This window comes from Procambarus clarkii, chromosome 59 (genome assembly GCF_040958095.1).
Source record: "Procambarus clarkii isolate CNS0578487 chromosome 59, FALCON_Pclarkii_2.0, whole genome shotgun sequence".
Taxonomy (NCBI): Eukaryota; Metazoa; Arthropoda; class Malacostraca; order Decapoda; family Cambaridae; genus Procambarus; species Procambarus clarkii.
In genome coordinates, this window is record NC_091208.1 from 5,255,719 (window position 1) to 5,275,797 (window position 20,079).

General features: G+C 39.5%; 1 protein-coding gene across 1 annotated transcript; it reads left to right on the forward strand.

Moving 5' to 3' along the window:
* Nucleotides 1-13,448: 13,448 nt before the first annotated feature.
* On the forward strand, nt 13,449-17,407 carry LOC138353669 (uncharacterized). The gene is made up of 2 exons (XM_069306853.1): nt 13,449-16,707; nt 17,203-17,407. The coding sequence occupies exon 1, from the start codon at nt 13,469-13,471 to the stop codon at nt 15,659-15,661; it is 2,193 nt and encodes a 730-aa protein (XP_069162954.1). The 5' UTR covers nt 13,449-13,468; the 3' UTR covers nt 15,662-16,707; nt 17,203-17,407.
* Nucleotides 17,408-20,079: the final 2,672 nt, after the last annotated feature.

Below are 20,079 nucleotides of genomic sequence, written 5' to 3' on the forward strand. Positions count from 1 at the left end.
AACATAAATAATAATAATCATAATAAACACATGTTAATCCAATGAACAGAGTTCTGCATGTAAAAAGAGTACAGATAATAAATTCGAGGAATACAAAAGGAATCTTAGCTTAATGACGATTCCTTAGAAGTTAGTCACGATGCTTCCTCTGATTCCCCTGGACTCATCATGGAACACTGGGAGTTGATTAACATGGGAAATGGCAACTCGGAGAATTCTTCACACACGCTGCAAAAACAATTGTTTCCAGTAGCAACAATTTAAACTACTGGATTTCTATGTTCAATAAATTGATATTAAAGGTAAGAAAAGATAATGGCCTGTGATTTTTAGTTGCCATACGTCGTCACGACAAGCTACCCAGCTATAAACCCACCCCCGATCTGATGCATCAAACAAGGATAAGGTACTAATATGGGCACTGTGTAAGTTAGGGCTTGCCGCAGGTCGCGTCCTAGGCTCTAGACTTGTCTATCCTAGATACTGACGCGCTCCACTGGCCGGTCACATGGATTTACATAAACCCAAATTTAACAGGTTCCGTAAATGACACTGACACCAGGTGGAGGTATTGTCTGCAAGGTTCTTCACACCTCACAGTGGCTACTTTCTTCTGGAGATTTGATAGCGTCTACCCTGGTGGCTGGGTAATGGCGTCTCCTCGCGAGCACCACGTGAGCAGGTCTGCTCGTGAGCGATTCAACACGTGGACTGGCGTCTCTACCGCCCCGCTCCGCGTCCCGCATTTATTAACCAAATTATTTATTATGGATATTATCATTTCTCGTGGTTGTGCTTGAAATGCTCGGGTTAGGACGGGTTTATTATTTGGAAGAGTTAAATATTATTATTTGCCAGTTCTATGATAGGAAACGTACAATGGAGAAGAATTAATGTCTCTCCAGGGCATTCACGCGTGACGTTAATTTTATTACTAGATAACAGCTATAACGATAAACGCTCTATTTGGCTTTAGTTGGAGATCAGTTTATCTATAATTAATTATCACACAGAACGCCGATATTCATAGAGAATCGAATTCAATTCTCAGGCACATTGGATATAAATGTGTTTATTACAATGAAATCTGATGCAATACTGGCGTCGGGTGACGTAAGAATTCTAGCCTATTGTGCAGATGCAATTATTAGTACATGTGAACTCTACGTTGTGTTAATTTTACTTACTACAATGATTAGTAGAATTAGTAATAATTAATGAGAATACAACAGTGTTGTATTCAGTGTTGGAAATTTCCAACACCTGTCCTGGTATTAAAGCCTCGACTAGGGAACACTATGTCCCACAAGTACGAAGGCCCCTACATTGTGACAGAAAAGACTGGGGACCTCACGTACAAAGTGAGGCACTCTGACAAACGTAACCAGGTAATGCTCGTACATGTAAATCGGCTGAAGAAGTTCCAGGGCCCCAGGCCCATTGCACTAACCAATGTTTCCATTTCCAGTGAGAGAGGGGATGATTGTTCTGGGGACCCAACTAATCTCATTTTCAATAATTCTAGTTCTGTGAATGCTGTGGAGGAGGGACTGTCCCATTTGCAGATGGCTCAACATGAAGAGGTGCAGTCGTTGGTTGATGAATTCTCCAGTCTGTTCGGGGAGGTCCCGACCCAGACTGATGCCATTTGCCATGATGTCGAGTTGATGGACTACACTCCCATTCGCCTTCAACCCTATCGGATGAGTCCAGAAAAGAAGGCCATCGTACGGAAGGAGGTCGACTTCTTGCTCCAGCACGGCCTCATCCGGCCGAGCCAGGGCTCTTGGTGCTAGCCCTGCCTTTTTGGTCCCCAAACCAGACGGCTCCTGGCGATTATGCACCAACTACCGGCAGCTCAACAAGGTGACCATTGTGGATGCCATAGCAATCATATAGCATAAGCAATCTACCTCATTTTTTCTTTTTTGCTCAATTTGTTTTTGTATTGTATAGTCTTGTTTATATCTTTGTTTTGTATTTCTATATCTTTTGTTTTGTATAGTCCATGTTTATATGTTTTTTCTTTGATTTCATTTATTACCTAGGTTGCCTAGCCTCGCCATACTCCCTTACTCCATTGTACCCCATGTAAGCCCCTTGTAAGCTACCTCATTTTTTTCTTTGTTGTTCATTTTGTGTTTGTTTTGTATAGTACTGTTTAAATATTTTTCCCCCTTTTATAGCTTAATTCTACTTTGTAATTTGCCTTTCTTGCCTTGTTTTCCTGCAACCAGCTTTTTTATGCAGACAAGTATAGACCCAGAACTAAGCCTCTTATCCACTATCTATGACAATCATCACTTTAATGATCTAAATTGCAGATATTTTGCAGCACATGATATAAACAATGTATTAACTCATAATCACAATATCTCTGTAATCAACTTAAACGTTAGATCCCTAGATAAACACTTCGGTGATGTTAGTGCCTTGATTGAAACTATTGACAACAAATTCTCTTTTATTATACTTACTGAAACATGGTTGAAAGAGGATACTACTCAACTCTTTAACATGCCTAACTACTCGGCAATTTACAACTGTCGTCAACTTCAGATAGGTGGTGGCACTGCTCTTTACTACCACCAAGAACTAACATGCTTAAAAGTAATTAGAACTAGAGACTGCTGTGGGGAGTATATCTTTGCCAGCTTCAGAGTCAAGGGTGCCGAGTCTGTCCTGTCTGTGGTTGCAGTCTATAGAATTCCTAACACTGATGTGTCCGAATTCAATTCAAACCTTAGAAATCTAATACTAGATAACAGACTGAACAAAAACCATCTAATTATCGCAGGGGACTTTAATATTGACCTCTGCGAGCCTGAACACCCTACTGCTGTTAGCTTCCTCAACTGTATGAATTCCTGCTTCCTCATACCCTTAATCACTAGACCTACTAGAATCACTGATAGTACTGCCACGACTCTAGATTACATCTGGACAAACATAACCTCTCCGCTTACTTCAGGAATAATCACCGATAGCACTACAGACCATTACCCCACATTGTTCTTAACTAACATTAGCAAACCACCTCTAGAGTCAAGGGAGTTAAGCTTTAGGCTGCACAATGAAGCTGCTACAGACAATTTTATAACTGCTGCTGATAATGTCAACTGGGAGTCCAAGTTAGGAAACATATGGGACATCAGCCTAGCAGTGCAATCTTTTCTTCAAAAAACTCTTAGCCTTCATAACACCCACTGTCCTATGCTTACAAAACAAGTCACAACCAAAAGGCTTAACAATCCCTGGCTTACAAAGGGAATACTTAAATCCATTAATAAAAAACATGACCATGAAAAGATGTATAGGTTAGGAATTGTCTCCAAAGAATTCTCAAAGAATTACTCGTTATTGCTATCTAAGATAATTAGACGAGCCAAAACTAAATACTACGAAGATAAATTTACCCAAATAAAGAGCAACATAAAAAAAACTTGGAGCACAATTTCACAAATATTGGGATCAAAGAAGACTTTAAATAACAAACCAACACTCCTGTCCAATAACAATGGTCAGCTTTCAGCCTCAGATTCTGCTATTGAGTTCAATAGGTTCTTCTCTTCCATTGGGTCATCCCTTGCAAATGACATTCCATCTTCCAGTATTGACGTTAAGGACTATCTTACAGGTAACTATCCACAGTCTCTGTACCTAAAGCCTATTAATTCCACTGACGTCAATGAGACGTCAGTGGAATTAAAAACCAAATTAAAAAATTAAAAACCTTTCCCTTAAAACCAAGTATAGTGCCCTTGAGGAGATACCAACTTTAATTTACAAAAAAGCCTCCAGATCTTTAGCCCCTGCTATTGCATTGCTCTTCAACAAGTCACTTGAACTCCCAATCTTTCCAGATATTCTAAAAAAAAGCGAGAGTAACCCCTGTCCACAAATGTGGTGAGCTCATAGATGTTAACAACTACAGACCTATATCAATCCTGCCAAACTTGTCAAAAAATTTTGAAAAACTAATCTACAAGCAGCTTTACTCTTATCTAGCCAAACACAATATACTTAGCCCTTGCCAATATGGCTTCTGACCCAAAAAAAACACTAACGATGCACTTATTAGTATGCTTAACTCGATTCATACAGCTCTTGATAAAAATGAGATCCCTGTTGGGTTATTTGTGGACCTGCATAAGGCTTTTGACACTGTCAACCACCAAAACCTTCTTCTTAAATTACATCATTATGGAGTCAGAGGACACTCCCTGCAATACCTCAAATCATACCATACTGACAGGCTCCAGTATGTTTCTGTGAATAATTCAATTTCTCCCACCCTACCCATCAACATTGGTGTTCCTCAGGGCAGCATACTTGGCCCTCTCCTCTTTCTCATCTACATTAATGACCTTCCAAATGCCTCCCAACACCTCAAACCAATTCTATTTGCTGACGACACAACCTTCATTTACTCCAGTCCTGACCCCCTTGCTCTAAATGCCACAGTAAATACTGAGCTAAATAAAGTCCATCTTTGGCTAACTGCCAACAAACTCACCCTTAACATTGACAAAACTTTCTATATTATGTTTGGCAATAAATTCTCTAATCAAATAAATCTCAAAATAAACAATACCCAAATTTGTAACTAATTAGATGGCAAATTCCTTGGCATTCTCATTGACCACAAGCTGAATTTCCAGGGACACATTCTAAATATATAAAAAAAAGTTTCAAAAACTGTTGGCATTCTTTCTAAGATCAGATATTATGTACCCCGCCCTGCCCTGGTGACTCTATTACTCCCTCATCTATCCATATCTCAACTATGGTATTTGTGCTTGGGGTTCTACTACCCAAAATCATTTACGTCCTCTAATTACTCAACACAAAGCTGCTATTAGGACAATATCCAACTCTGGCCCCAGACATCACTCGGTACCCCTACTCAAATCTCTGAATATGTTAGACATTAAGTCACTGCACATTCTCTCATGTGTATTATACATATATAAAACGCTAAACTATAATGCCAATCCTGACCTCAAAAGCTTCATAGAAGGTTGTAACAGAACCCATGAGCACCACACCAGAAATACAGTTTTGATATTCCTAGAGTACGACTTAATCAAACTAGAAATGATCTACAAATCAAGGAACCCAGAATGTGGAATGATCTTCCCAACCATGTTAAAGACTGTACCTCTCTCAACCAGTTTAAGATAAAAACGAAGCTATACCTAATAAATTCCCTGTAACCTACCTTACCCTTCTATTGTCAACCAATGTCTGTTTTTTTAAAGAGCGCTGTTTGTCGACAGAATTGTATTTGTGCTGCTTTTTCAGCTATGTTTTCATTCCATGTTTTCATTTTATTCTTTTTGCTCAATTAGTATTAAGCTTTAGTCATTTAAGTTTTTCATGCCCGAAACGCTTTGCGTAATAGTGGCTTTAGGCATTGTATGTACTAGCCCTATCTATAAATCCATCACTCTTTGTAAAATCTCTTGTATGTATGTACCTTACCTAAATAAACATTTGATTTGATTTGATTTGATATTGCATAATATATGTTACACATAGATTAATCTTATAGAATACCCCCCCAAAATGTGTCATGGGAGGCTGGCTCTAGAATTATATAATTTACAGTCATTGCTTAAAAGAATTTATTCACATATAATCATAGATCTATAAGCCATTGATTTTCTCATTTCATTACTCATTCTGGTCCTCGAGCTATCTTACAATTAATCATTATTTTGCATTCTTAAAATTATACATTTTATCAGTATTATACTGGAACCAGAATTCCCCACAGCGGGGGGGGGGGGGGGTGCGGGGGAGGTGGGGGAGGCGGAGGAGTGGGAGATGAAGGAGAGTACGAGGGGACGGTGGAGTGGGAAATAGTTAGAAGGACGAGGGGACGGTGGAGTGGAGGATGGTGGGGAGGGCACTGGGATGAGGGAGGGAGGAAATTGCGTGGAGGACGAGGGGATTGGGGAATGGGGAATGGTTGGGAGGACGTAGGGACGGGGGAAGGAGTGGGGGACAGGGGGAAGGTTTCTGAGCTACAGCAATGTGTGGCCAGGTACAGCAAGTATGTGTGTATGTATATATATATATATATATATATATATATATATATATATATATATATATATATATATATATATATATATATATATATACACACACACACACACACACACACACACACACACACACACACACACACACACACACACACACACATACACACACACACACACACACACACACACACACTGACCCAAAAATGTCAGGAGGCTGTAAGCAGGTTTGTCCCAGCCCAACAGGAAAAAACAGAGAAGCAAAGGAAGAATCCGTGGTTTAATAGGGAATGTATGAAAGCAAAGGAGCTGAACAAAAGGGCATGGAGGAACTTCCGTAATAACAGAACACCAGAAAGTAGAGAGATAACAGAGAACCAGGAACGAGTATGTTAGTGTGAGAAGAGCAGCTGAGAAAAGGTATGAAAATGATATAGCTAATAAAGCCAAGACCGAACCAAAGCTACTACACAGTCACATCAGGAGAAAGACAACAGTGAAGGAACAGGTGATGAAACTTAGGGTGGGCGAGGACAGGTACACAGAGAATGACAAAGAGATGTGTGAAGAACTCAACAAAAGGTTCCAGGAGGTCTTTACAATAGAACAGGGAGAAGTCACGGTGCTAGGAGAGGTGGCAGCAAACCAGGTGACCTTGGAAAGGTTCGAAATTACAAGAGATGAGGTCAAGAAGCACCTATTGGAGCTGGATGTGAGAAAAGCTGTTGGGCCGGATGGAATCTCACCATGGGTATTGAAAGAGTGAGCAGGAGCACTTAGCTTGCCACTCTCCATAGTGTATAGTGGGTCACTGGAAACGGGAGACCTACCAGAAGTATGGAAGACTGCTAATGTAGTACCAATATTTAAAAAGGGTGACAGACAAGAGGCACTGAACTACAGGCCAGTGTCCTTAACTTGTATACCGTGCAATGTGATGGAGAAGATTGTGAGAAAAAACCTAGTAACACATCTGGAGAGAAGAGACTTCGTGACAACCCATCAACATGGGTTCAGGGAGGGTAAATCTTGCCTTACAGGCTTGATAGAATTCTATGATCAGGTGACAAAGATTAAGCAAGAAAGAGAAGGATGGGCGGACTGCATTTTTTTGGACTGTCGGAAAGCCTTTGACACAGTACCCCATAAAAGGTTGATGCATAAGCTGGAGAAACAGGCAGGAGTAACTGGTAGGGCGCTCCAGTGGATAAGGGAGTACCTAAGCAATAGGAAGCAGAGTTATAGTGAGGGGTGAGACCTCAGAATGGCGGGAAGTCACCAGTGGAGTCCCACAGGGCTCTGTGCTTGGACCTATCCTGTTTCTGATATACGTAAATGATCTCCCAGAGGGTATAGACTCATTCCTCTCAATGTTTGCTGACGACGCCAAAATTATGAGAAGGATTAAGACAGAGGAGGACAGCTTGAGGCTTCAAGAAGACCTGGACAAGCTGCAGGAATGGTCGAACAAATGGATGTTAGAGTTTAACCCAAGCAAATGTAATGTAATGAAGATAGGAGTAGGAAGCAGGAGACCAGATACAAGGTATCACTTGGGAGATGAAATACTTCAAGAGTCAGAGAGAGAGAAAGACCTGGGGGTTGATATCACGCCAGACCTGTCCCCTGAAGCTCATATCAAGAGGATAACATCGGCAGCATATGCCAGGTTGGCTAACATAAGAACGGCCTTTAGAAACTTGTGTAAGGAATCTTTCAGAACATTATATACCACATATGTCAGACCAATCCTGGAGTATGCGGCTCCAGCATGGAGTCCATATCTAGTCAAGCATAAGAGTAAACTGGAAAAGGTCAAAGGTTTGCCACCAGACTAGTACCCGAGCTGAGAGGTATGAGCTACGAGGAGAGACTACGGGAATTGAACCTCACTTCGTTGGAAGACAGAAGAGTTAGGGGGGACATGATCACCACATTCAAGATTCTCAATGTGGGAAATTTTTACCCACCATATCTAATAATCATCTAAGAAATGTATAATTTCTATATCATATCTAAATCATATCAAAATCGTATCTAAATCGTATCAAAATCATTATATAGCTTGATCCTAGATGACAATGGCACCATGAACACGTACGCAACAGGGGCCCTTTTGATGCCTACGTGACTTTGTACATGATTTCTCAAGGATCCAGAAGCTTCTAGAAGGACTTCTTAATTAAAAAACTATTGGAACATTGATTCAACATCCGGTAGGATTAAAAATCGAATCCTTAATAAGATTCAGTGGTACTTTCAAATACTACTTATAATCTTTAAATCTTATATCTAATTATATTATAATCACATCTTATCTTAATCATAAGTCTAGACTGTAAAAATAATCAATCAATATTCATTGAAGGCTACCGTGCTCAGAGAGCATGGCAGGGCGATGGGGGGAGTGAAGCGCCCACCAACAGCCCAGCGGCACTCCGCGTTTGTTTACAAATGAGTGAACAAGTGACTGATCCTTAGCGAACATTACCAGCTCAAGGACACCTTATCTAATATTTTTTATCGCCAGTGAATACTCTCTAGAACTGGGGGAGTACCTGGACAATATCTACAAGGAAAATCATAGAACATTCATAAAATAAGAGTGTATAGTGGAGATCACGGTGACACGGTTTCCTCCACCTTCATTCTTTATCTTTATCATATCATTCTTCTGCAACGCAGTTAAAGAAAAATCCAAGTAGCAACGCTACCAGATCATCATACAGCAACGCTGTAGCAAAATATAGTGCCTAAACTCGACAAGAGAGTTAATCAGTCTGGCAAACTTGTCAGACAGGCACCCCGACTGGCAGAGAAGTATATTGAGGGTTATTTGGTGTATGATTGGCCAATTGTATGCTTGTGTAACTTTAATATCCTATAAATCTGTCTGTTGGTTAAAAAGCGAGGCTAAGCCTCACATTTCAGTAAGTTTATTAAAATTGTAGTGTAGCTGTGAATCTTATCCAAGCACTGAACCTCATGGGTGTCCATTGTGTCAGAAAATAATTCAGCCTCAATAAGTAAAAACCTCACAAGTGTCCATAGTTTTGGAAAAGATTCAGTCAAGCTAACTGTATCATATAAATTGAATATGTCTGCATATATATTTGAATATATAAATTAAGTTATCAATAGCTTGCTTAGTTATTTTTAAGTTATCATATAAGTTCATTTAATTGAATATAATTTCTAGTACTTGACAGTATTTAGACTACATTTAAGGTCATTTATTATACTTTTACAATTTAATTTGTTGTTTATAGTATAAGTACATATTGGCTGTTAAGTTATGGTACTAGGTTAGACTATGTATGTTTAAATCCCTGATTTAAACAGAGCCAGTGTTCAGTCATATAACTGAATTTATCAAATCTTATCCTTGTATAAAATACAAGCTGATGTGAGATCCCTGTCTACAGGTGGATTGGAACTTCTATCAACTAAGTCATTCACCCCACCTGTCCCTTACAGCCCACAGTCTGTCATTAGGAAAAGAGGATTTAGGATTTACAACCCTAGCTAGAGATTTTAGTTGAATTAATTTGCAGACAGTAAATTTTTAATTTAGTTCAGTACAAGTCCCTGGTAGTCTCCTCTTATATCAATCCCAGCAGGTTTTTCCCACATTAATGGTCCTTCGAACCTAGATAATAATGGTCTTTTGTACCTAGATATTTATGATCATTCATTTACCGAATATTTCAGTGCCAAATACATAAGAAACTTCTTGATTTTGCATTGGAATAATTCTTACATATTCTAGCCTAGCCTAGCTATCAGCCAATATTTATCATAGCTATATATCTAAGTAAACATATTGTTTGCAGTGGCTTAAGCCACCATATCCATTAACTAGTAAGCATTCATAGTATTCATAGCATACTGATATTGTTTTGTGTTAAGAAACAACAGTACTTAAGTATATCAGTGTCACAGACACAACTATATCTTAATCATATTATTATCTACCTCATTGTGGTAACATTACATATATATTTAAGTGTATTATCTAGCATTATCTCTAATCTACTGATTTTCAGAGCTGCTCATTACATAATATTCTTTAAAAAAGTGTTATCATCACTGTAAGAGCATTCCTTACAATCTAACCATAATCAACTATATCATACCCTATTCCAGGTAAAACCAGTAGACATTCTACTGTATTTTATCAAGCAACTATTAGGGTAACAGATCTTGTAATAACTTTGCAAAAATAGTGCCATTTACTATTTTTAAAAAATTATTACAGGATTTACCAACTTGGTGCATTCGTGCATTCGGGTCACAAATCAAATTATTACAGTACTTTTGATAATGAACACCTGCTACAACCAGATTCCAGGGAGGAAATGAAGGACGATCTTTGGAATCATTACCTAAGTAGACAGGAAAGCTCATTTATCAAAATACATTAACATCATACATATTTATCAGAAAAAAGAGAAAAATCTCGGAATCTCCAAAACTTGGAAAAGGTCAAAATGACTAACAGTATTCCACCAGCAGCTGAAACAGAAAAGAAAAGGACACAAAGTGTCTAAAAAAATCACTTGAATCTACAGCCTACAGACCATTTAAATCAGGTGATAGACAAATGTCATCATCACTTGGCTACAATAGTCTACAATTGGGGATTAAGACCAATCTTAATCTCACAACACAATCTGAAAGGCTAACAGCCCATTGACAATGTCAATACAAATATTATCATCCATCTAAGATAACTATCTTAATCCAAGAATATAGTCTTGATCACCTAATCTCATGCTTTCACTGGAGTGAAAGCAGCCTCAGAAAATCTGAAGTTAATCAAGCATCTCAAAGAGACTTACTTAATAGAAAAGGCAAAGCCGAGAAAAAAAAAAAAAAAAAGAAAAATGCTTCATCACATCATGAATAATGTAGATACACATTATCACAGATACAATTCATCCTTTAAGGAAATCCTTGGAGGAGTACAAGTGTTACATGCTTGTATGACCTACTTGCATGTAATTACTTACCTACAAGTTTTACATACTTGTAACAACATCTTATCACAAAGCCAAATCTTTGATGGACTTCGAGCTTACGTACAAAGATTACGAAGCCGAGGAAAACTTAGATCTCAAGAAAAAATCCCCAAAGGTGAATCCACGGACAAAAGCAAAAATGTCCAGAATGGCAGTCAAAAATCAAGGCAACAAAACTCCTCTTCTGCAAAGTGGAAACAGAATAATGTTGGCTCTTATGCTGTATCCCCCACAGTTAACAGAACTGTAGGAAATCAAGCTCCTAAGACAGATAAGACAAAAGGAGCCACAAGTGCCCCAAAATGTTTATTCTGTCAAGAAGCACATACCATTTATCAATGCACAGTTTATGAAGGCCGTGCCAGTCGAATCGATCGACTGAAATCTCTGAACAGGTGCATCCGTTGTCTACGGAAGCACGATACAAGTGAGTGTATCACTCAATTGCAAAACTGCCAATATTGTCATAAAAGTGTACATCACACAGCACTCTGTGGTGATATTAACACTCAATCCAGATCACAGACTTCCAATAATCAACCTGCATCTCAGGCAAAGCCCAAAGATGATAATACCACAACAGCCGTACAATTCTGTACAGTAATGAGCAATGTCAACGACTTGGATACAGAAATTGTTACAGCAGCCATATTGCCTACTGCGCAGCTAGAACTATGCAATCAAGGAATTTGTATTCCAACTAGAGGCTTTTTTGATCAAGGGTCACAGAAAACCTTTATCAGTAAAAAGATGGCAGAAGATTTACAACTTAAATCTTCAAAGCAAGTATCTACATCAATATCAGGGTTTTTTACTAATTCTGGTCGTAGAACCTTTCCAGTAGTAAAACTCAATGTCTGTCTAGGTACATCCCAAAGGACAGTAGAAGCCATAGTAGTTGATAAAATTCCTACTGAAATGGAAGTGACTGGTCTGACAGCAACTATTAAATTCCTAAAAGAAAAAGGAATCCAATTAGCAGATCCTCTACTTGATTCTGACTACATAGGGGATATCGGAATCCTGATTGGAGCTGACTACTATCATCGATTCATTCTGGGATCAGAAGAATCTATGGGTATGAATATACTCAAATCAGCAGGAGGCATATTGATGACAGGACCTATACTAGATCTTGAACCTTCAACTCCTGAAAAATCACATCATACAGAAACTGTAATAGTGGCATGACTAGGCAAAGAACAGTCACCACTTAAAATCCCCCACATGATTGATGATGGATTGGAATCTGTACCTCAATTGTGGGAACTTGATGCCATAGGAATAATTCCTGAACAACCAAGTCCTGATGATGTCTGTGCATACAATCAGTACTTAGAAACAGTACAGTACCATGATGGACAGTACTGGGTAAGGCTACCATGGAAAATCAACCATAAAACCTTACCTACCAATTATCACATGGCTTATAGTCAATTTAAATCACAACTAGCAAAGCTAAGAAAAAGGCCTGAGCATTTAAAACTCTATCATGAGATTATTGCTCAACAATTAAAGAATAAATTCATCGAAGTCGTGAAACATGACAATACGCAAACAGGCCATTTTTTACCTCACATGGCTGTAATGAGAGAATCAAAAACGACTCCTTTACGGATAGTTTTTAATTGTAGCTCTAAATCTGGACCCCAAGGAACCAGTCTAAATGATTGTTTGCAAACAGGTCCAAGTCTAACTCAGAAATTGTATGACATACTGTTGAAGTTTAGACTTAACAAATATGCGTATTCAGCAGATATAAGTAAGGCCTTTCTAAGAGTTGGCTTACAAGAAGAAGATAGAGACTTCACTAAGTTTCTATGGGTAGAGAACCCAGAAGATGTCAATAGTCCTGTAGTGACTTTCAGATTCTCTTCAGTTCTTTTCGGCGCAACAAGCAGTCCATTTCTGTTGCAAGCAACTCTAGATACTCATCTGAAGAAATCATCAAGTCCCTGTAAGACTGAAATCAGTCAAAATCTATATGTAGATAATTTTCAAGGGACAGTTAACAGTACTACTGAACTGTTACAATTATATCAAGAGGCTAACAAGGAGCTACAAGGTGCCAACATGCCACTACAATCTTGGGCCTCTAATAATGCAACATTGAATAATCAAATAGCAAGAGATTACCCTGAATATCACGTACCAGAATCACAAAAGGTGTTAGGTATGGATTGGGATTTAATCTCGGACACAATATCGATCAAATCTGTGCCAGTAAATTACAACATCACTACAAAAAGGGATTTGCTTTCACAAGTTAGCAAAGTATTCGACCCACTTGGTCTACTAAATCCTTTGACTATCAAGTGGCGTTTATTGGTGCAAGAAGCATGGAAGGCTAAGGTTGGTTGGGATGATCAACTACCAATCCAGTTACAAAAAGCTTGGATGGAAGTAGCTCAAGAACAAACTTTAGTTGAAAAGATAATCTTTCCGAGACACATAGTCGAGGAAAATGAAGAAGTATCACTACATGTATTCGCAGACTCGTCAGCCAAAGCTTTTGGAGCTTGTGCTTACTTAGTGACTTCTAATCAATCATATCTTATCACCTCTAAGGCCAGAGTCGCTCCATTAAAAAAGAGGACTTTGCCTCAGATGGAACTAACAGCACTGCTAACTGGAACACGCTTAGCAGTACATATCAAACAAGTCTTGTCTGCCATGAACATCAAAGATGTCATTATATGGTCTGACAATGAAGCTGTCTTACAATGGGTACGAAACGACAACTGTCCAACTCCATATGTAAAAAATCGCGTCTCGGAAATTAAAGAAATTTCCGCAGGCTTTCAATTGTTGCATGTACCAACAAAGGATAATCCAGCTGATCTCTTATCAAGAGGTATGACATTTAAACAATTTGCAAAGGCAGATATTTGGTTTCATGGGCCTCGATGGTTAGTGAATGGTAGTTGGCCTGAACAAAAGCCACACGTCATTACGACACAAACCATAACTACCACCAGGCAGCAAGCTCAAATATCAGTCTTGGATTGTACTCGTTACTCCTCGCTCATCAAATTAATCAATGTAACACAGAACGTGTTTCATTATCTCAGGAAAAAAGGTATAAAATACACTTTTCCAGATGCACTTCTCTATTGGGTAAGACAAGCCCAGAGAGAAACTTATGGGAATAACTATGAAAATCTTCCTCATAAGTTAAAACACAATCTCGGTCTGTGGATAGACCAAGAAAATCACAACATTCTGCGTTGTGGAGGGAGACTTAAACACGCAGATATCAATCTAGATACCGTGCATCCATGGCTTTTACCAAAAAATCATTGGATCACAAGGTTGATTGTGTTACATACACATCAACAAATCATCAAACATGGAGGAGTGTTAGACACACTCACACAAATCAGACAGCAGTACTGGATTCCTCAGGGAAGACAGTCAGTCAAATCAATCTTGAAGAATTGCATGATATGCCGAAGGTACGATGCAAGAACTTGCTCTTATCCAGGGCCACCACCCCTGCCAAAGGAACGAGTGGTCCATCTACAACCTTTCGAAACGACAGGAGTAGATTATACAGGAGCAATATATCTAACAGGGACTGCAGATAAGCAACCTATCAAGGCATACATCTGTCTGTTCACCTGTGCTACCACCAGGGCAGTACATCTAGAGGTAACACCCGATATGACTGCTCAATCATTTATTCAAGCTTTCCGCAGATTCGCAGCACGCCGATCATGCCCTAAGCTGATGATTTCAGATAACGGAGCAAACTTGGTAGCTGGAGAAGCATGTCTACGGGAAATCTGTTCCCATCCTGCAGTTACTTCCACACTGGAACAGCGTCATTGCAGATGGAAATTTATCCCTCCGAGAGCCCCATGGCACGGAGGATTTTATGAACGGTTAATAGGAACTGTAAAAAGATCCTTGAGAAAATCTCTACACCGTCAGAAAATCAATCTTCAAGAACTCCAGACAGTAATCACGGAAATAGAATCAAGGGTGAATAACCGGCCGTTGACTTACTTGTCTGAGGATCCTACTCAACATGAGCCGTTAAGTCCTGCCCACCTAATGTATGGAAGACTTCTGACTCCAGTACCATCTCTAGCGGATGATGAGATCAGAGATCCCTCATATGTGGGTCAGAGCGAGTTGGTTCAGGGGTATAAGCATCTGTCCAGCATAATCCAAAAATGGAATGATGTTTGGACAAAAGAATATCTTACATCTCTACGAGAACATCACTATGGGGCCAATGTCCCACATAATATATCTAATCTCCAACCTGGCAATATTGTCTTGGTAGACAGTGATGGCCCTAGGGCTGACTGGCCATTAGGTAAAGTTGTCTCAGTCCATCCAGATAGTCAGGGGATTTTGAGAATAGTCAAAATCCTGTCTAAAGGAACAACGTCACTGAAGACATTGGACAAACTCATCCACATGGAATCAGTGAGCCAGCTGCAGTTAGATCCTGAGAGACCTCAAGACACTCTAACTCCACAAGACCCACAGACTCCTAACAGACACAATCGTCCACAACGGACAGCAGCACAAAAGTGCAAGCAAAATTTGCACTTGTATTATCAATCCAATGGAGAGTAAATGAATACATATGGTTACTATTGTCCTAAGTATTGGACTCTGTGCCAGTTCTCTCCCTCTGGAAGATGTGGGAAATTTTTACCCACCATATCTAATAATCATCTAAGAAATGTATAATTTCTATATCATATCTAAATCATATCAAAATCGTATCTAAATCGTATCAAAATCATTATATAGCTTGATCCTAGATGACAATGGCACCATGAACACGTACGCAACAGGGGCCCTTTTGATGCCTACGTGACTTTGTACATGATTTCTCAAGGATCCAGAAGCTTCTAGAAGGACTTCTTAATTAAAAAACTATTGGAACATTGATTCAACATCCGGTAGGATTAAAAATCGAATCCTTAATAAGATTCAGTGGTACTTTCAAATACTACTTATAATCTTTAAATCTTATATCTAATTATATTATAATCACATCTTATCTTAATCATAAGTCTAGACTGTAAAAATAATCAATCAATATTCATTGAAGGCTACCGTGCTCAGAGAGCATGGCAGGGCGATGGGGGGAGTGAAGCGCCCACCAACAGCCCAGCGGCACTCCGCGTTTGTTTACAAATGAGTGAACAAGTGACTGATCCTTAGCGAACATTACCAGCTCAAGGACACCTTATCTAATATTTTTTATCGCCAGTGAATACTCTCTAGAACTGGGGGAGTACCTGGACAATATCTACAAGGAAAATCATAGAACATTCATAAAATAAGAGTGTATAGTGGAGATCACGGTGACACGGTTTCCTCCACCTTCATTCTTTATCTTTATCATATCATTCTTCTGCAACGCAGTTAAAGAAAAATCCAAGTAGCAACGCTACCAGATCATCATACAGCAACGCTGTAGCAAAATATAGTGCCTAAACTCGACAAGAGAGTTAATCAGTCTGGCAAACTTGTCAGACAGGCACCCCGACTGGCAGAGAAGTATATTGAGGGTTATTTGGTGTATGATTGGCCAATTGTATGCTTGTGTAACTTTAATATCCTATAAATCTGTCTGTTGGTTAAAAAGCGAGGCTAAGCCTCACATTTCAGTAAGTTTATTAAAATTGTAGTGTAGCTGTGAATCTTATCCAAGCACTGAACCTCATGGGTGTCCATTGTGTCAGAAAATAATTCAGCCTCAATAAGTAAAAACCTCACAAGTGTCCATAGTTTTGGAAAAGATTCAGTCAAGCTAACTGTATCATATAAATTGAATATGTCTGCATATATATTTGAATATATAAATTAAGTTATCAATAGCTTGCTTAGTTATTTTTAAGTTATCATATAAGTTCATTTAATTGAATATAATTTCTAGTACTTGACAGTATTTAGACTACATTTAAGGTCATTTATTATACTTTTACAATTTAATTTGTTGTTTATAGTATAAGTACATATTGGCTGTTAAGTTATGGTACTAGGTTAGACTATGTATGTTTAAATCCCTGATTTAAACAGAGCCAGTGTTCAGTCATATAACTGAATTTATCAAATCTTATCCTTGTATAAAATACAAGCTGATGTGAGATCCCTGTCTACAGGTGGATTGGAACTTCTATCAACTAAGTCATTCACCCCACCTGTCCCTTACAGCCCACAGTCTGTCATTAGGAAAAGAGGATTTAGGATTTACAACCCTAGCTAGAGATTTTAGTTGAATTAATTTGCAGACAGTAAATTTTTAATTTAGTTCAGTACAAGTCCCTGGTAGTCTCCTCTTATATCAATCCCAGCAGGTTTTTCCCACACTCAAGGGAATCGACAGGGTTGATAAAGATAGGCTATTTAACACAAGGGGCACACGCACTAGGGGACACAGGTGGAAACTGAGTTCCCAAATGAGCCACAGAGATATTAGAAAGAACTTTTTTAGTGTCAGAGTGGTTGACAAATGGAATGCATTAGGAAGCAATGTGGTGGAGGCTGACTTCATACACAGTTTCAAGTGTAGATATGATAGAGCCCAATAGGCTCAGGAACCTGTACACCTGTTGATTGACGGTTGAGAGGCGGACCAAAGAGCCAGAGCTCAACCACCGCAAGCACAACTAGGTGAGTACAACTAGGTGAGTACTGGTACCAAGTGTATCGGCGCCTGCCCTTCCCTTGGATCACATCGGTGGCGTGGAGAGGGGGGATCAGCTGCATGGGCATGCACTTTTAGTACAAAACAAAATGCAACAAAACCTTCTTAAAAACACAGTATTATGCGAATCTCTGAGAGTTGTAGACCAAATCACAAATAGTGAGAAAACATGAGGTAGTTTCGAAATAATAGTAAATTCGATTAGTTTTACTTAAAATCACACTACATGAAAAACGTGAAAAAACTCTCTATATTACATTCTTGGACTACCTAATTCACTTTTGGAGCAATTAAATGTTTCATTTGTTTCAGAAACTCATTTTCACTTATTTAGTAGGATTTTCTTGCCCTTATTCTCTTACATTGAGTACCGGGTACAAGATTTCCTGCGATTTTGATTGACTAATCATTTACCATCCTTAAATTAACGTTAATTGTTAAAGATTAAAATTCCACAGGATAGTTACCAGTTGCCACGTTATCCTGTTTCTGACATTTACCATATCACAACTATATTCGTTGTACATTTATTTGCTATCTTTCACCATGTTTCGTCTCCAAGCTTTTCGTAACGATCCAGCAGGTGAAATAGGGACCTTATGTCATGCCAAGAGGACCGAATTACAAACTCTTGCACACGAGTATCAACTAGATGTTCCCCATGGAGCCAACAAAAATAAATTGCATAACTTAATTATGGATTACCTCTTAGATGAAGGGACAATTGACTCTGAAACTCACGAAACTCACTCTATTGCAGATAAACATGATTTGGCAACTGTGAAACTCAAACTCGAACTCACAAAGCTCGAGAGGGAGCAACAGCAAGCAGCTCCTCAAATGAGGGAACGCGAGACGACCCTGAGGGAAAGAGAAGCTGCAATGAGGAAAGAAGAACTAGAACGAGAGGGCGCCGTGAGGAAAGAAGAACAAGAAAGAGAGGCTGCCCTGGCGAAAGAAGCTCTACAAATTAGGAAAGAGGAAGCTACAATCAGGAAAGAAGAACAGGAACGTGAGACTGCACTACTCCGTGAGCGTGAGCGAGTACAGCTTGAAGCAAAACAACGCCACCTGGAGATACAACGCGAGCATGACAAACAGCAAGCGGATATGGTTATAGAATGTCGTCAACAAGAACTCACGTTGGAGACTTCACACCACACTCAACGCTAGCAAGCTACCGCTAGTCTTCCAGTAAGTTTCAATGTCTCCCATGCAAGTAAGTTAATGCCACCATTCGTTGAGATAGAGATTGATGTCTTTTTTACCACCTCTGAGACCCTAGCTAATAAACTTAGCTGGCCTGCTGATCAATGGTCTACCCTTCTCAGAGTGCATCTTACAGGTAGAGCTGCAGTTACTCTCAGTACCTTAGCATCTGAGAAAGACTACCAGACCCTGAAGCAAGCAGTTCTGGACGCCTACCTTCTCTCCACCGAAGCTACAGACGAAAATTCCATGACTATCTAAAGGCAAGTACCACCACCTTTCTAGAATTTGCCAATACCAAGAAAAGATATTTCATGAAATGGCTGGAAGCAGCACATGTCTCTACATTTGCAGAACTCGTCAACCTCATGCTAGTTGAGGAATTCTTGAGACGTGTTCCCCCTTCCGTCCGTTTATATCTAGCAGATAAAAAAGAAACCGACTACATCAAATGTGCGAAGTCGGCTGACACCTACAGCCTCATCCACCGGCTGACACCAGAACCACCTTCCAGTAAGAAGTCTTGGTACAGTTACGATGAAGTGAGTACAGAGCAAGCGAGCTCACAATTGTATTGTAAGTATTGCAAACTCTATGGACATACCATAGATAGATGTGGGAAGGCTCAATACAAGAGCAATGAATCTACTAAACCCAAACAGACTCCTCCTAAGTCCGGTAAGCCTGTGATGAATGTTGGTGTTCATGTAAATGATCTTTCTCTCTTCAGTAAACACCTGTGTCCTGGAACTGTCTCTACTAACGGTACAGATTCGGAGGGACGTTTCAAATTGAAGATCTTGAGGGACACAGCGGCTCTTCAGTCTATAATATTGAAATCAGCTGTGCCTAACATCACCTACACCGGGGAAACAGTCCTTATCACTGACCTCACTGCTACCACTCCATATCCACTCGCCAGAGTCCACCTGGATTGTCCTTTCGTGACCGGTGAAGTCCAAGTCGCCATCAGGGAAAAGCCTTTTCCCATGCCTGGAGTGCAACTTCTCCTGGGCAACGACTTGGCAGAAGATCTGCAACCGTCTAACCTGATCATCACGGACAAACCCCAGGTGGGAACCTCTGTAATGGATAAACCCATCTTTGAATATTGTGAGATTTT

What these genes read in the sequence shown, in the direction of transcription:
- LOC138353669 (XM_069306853.1), top strand. Translation starts at nt 13,469, where the DNA reads ATGGAAGTAGCTCAAGAACAAACTTTAGTTGAAAAGATAATCTTTCCG.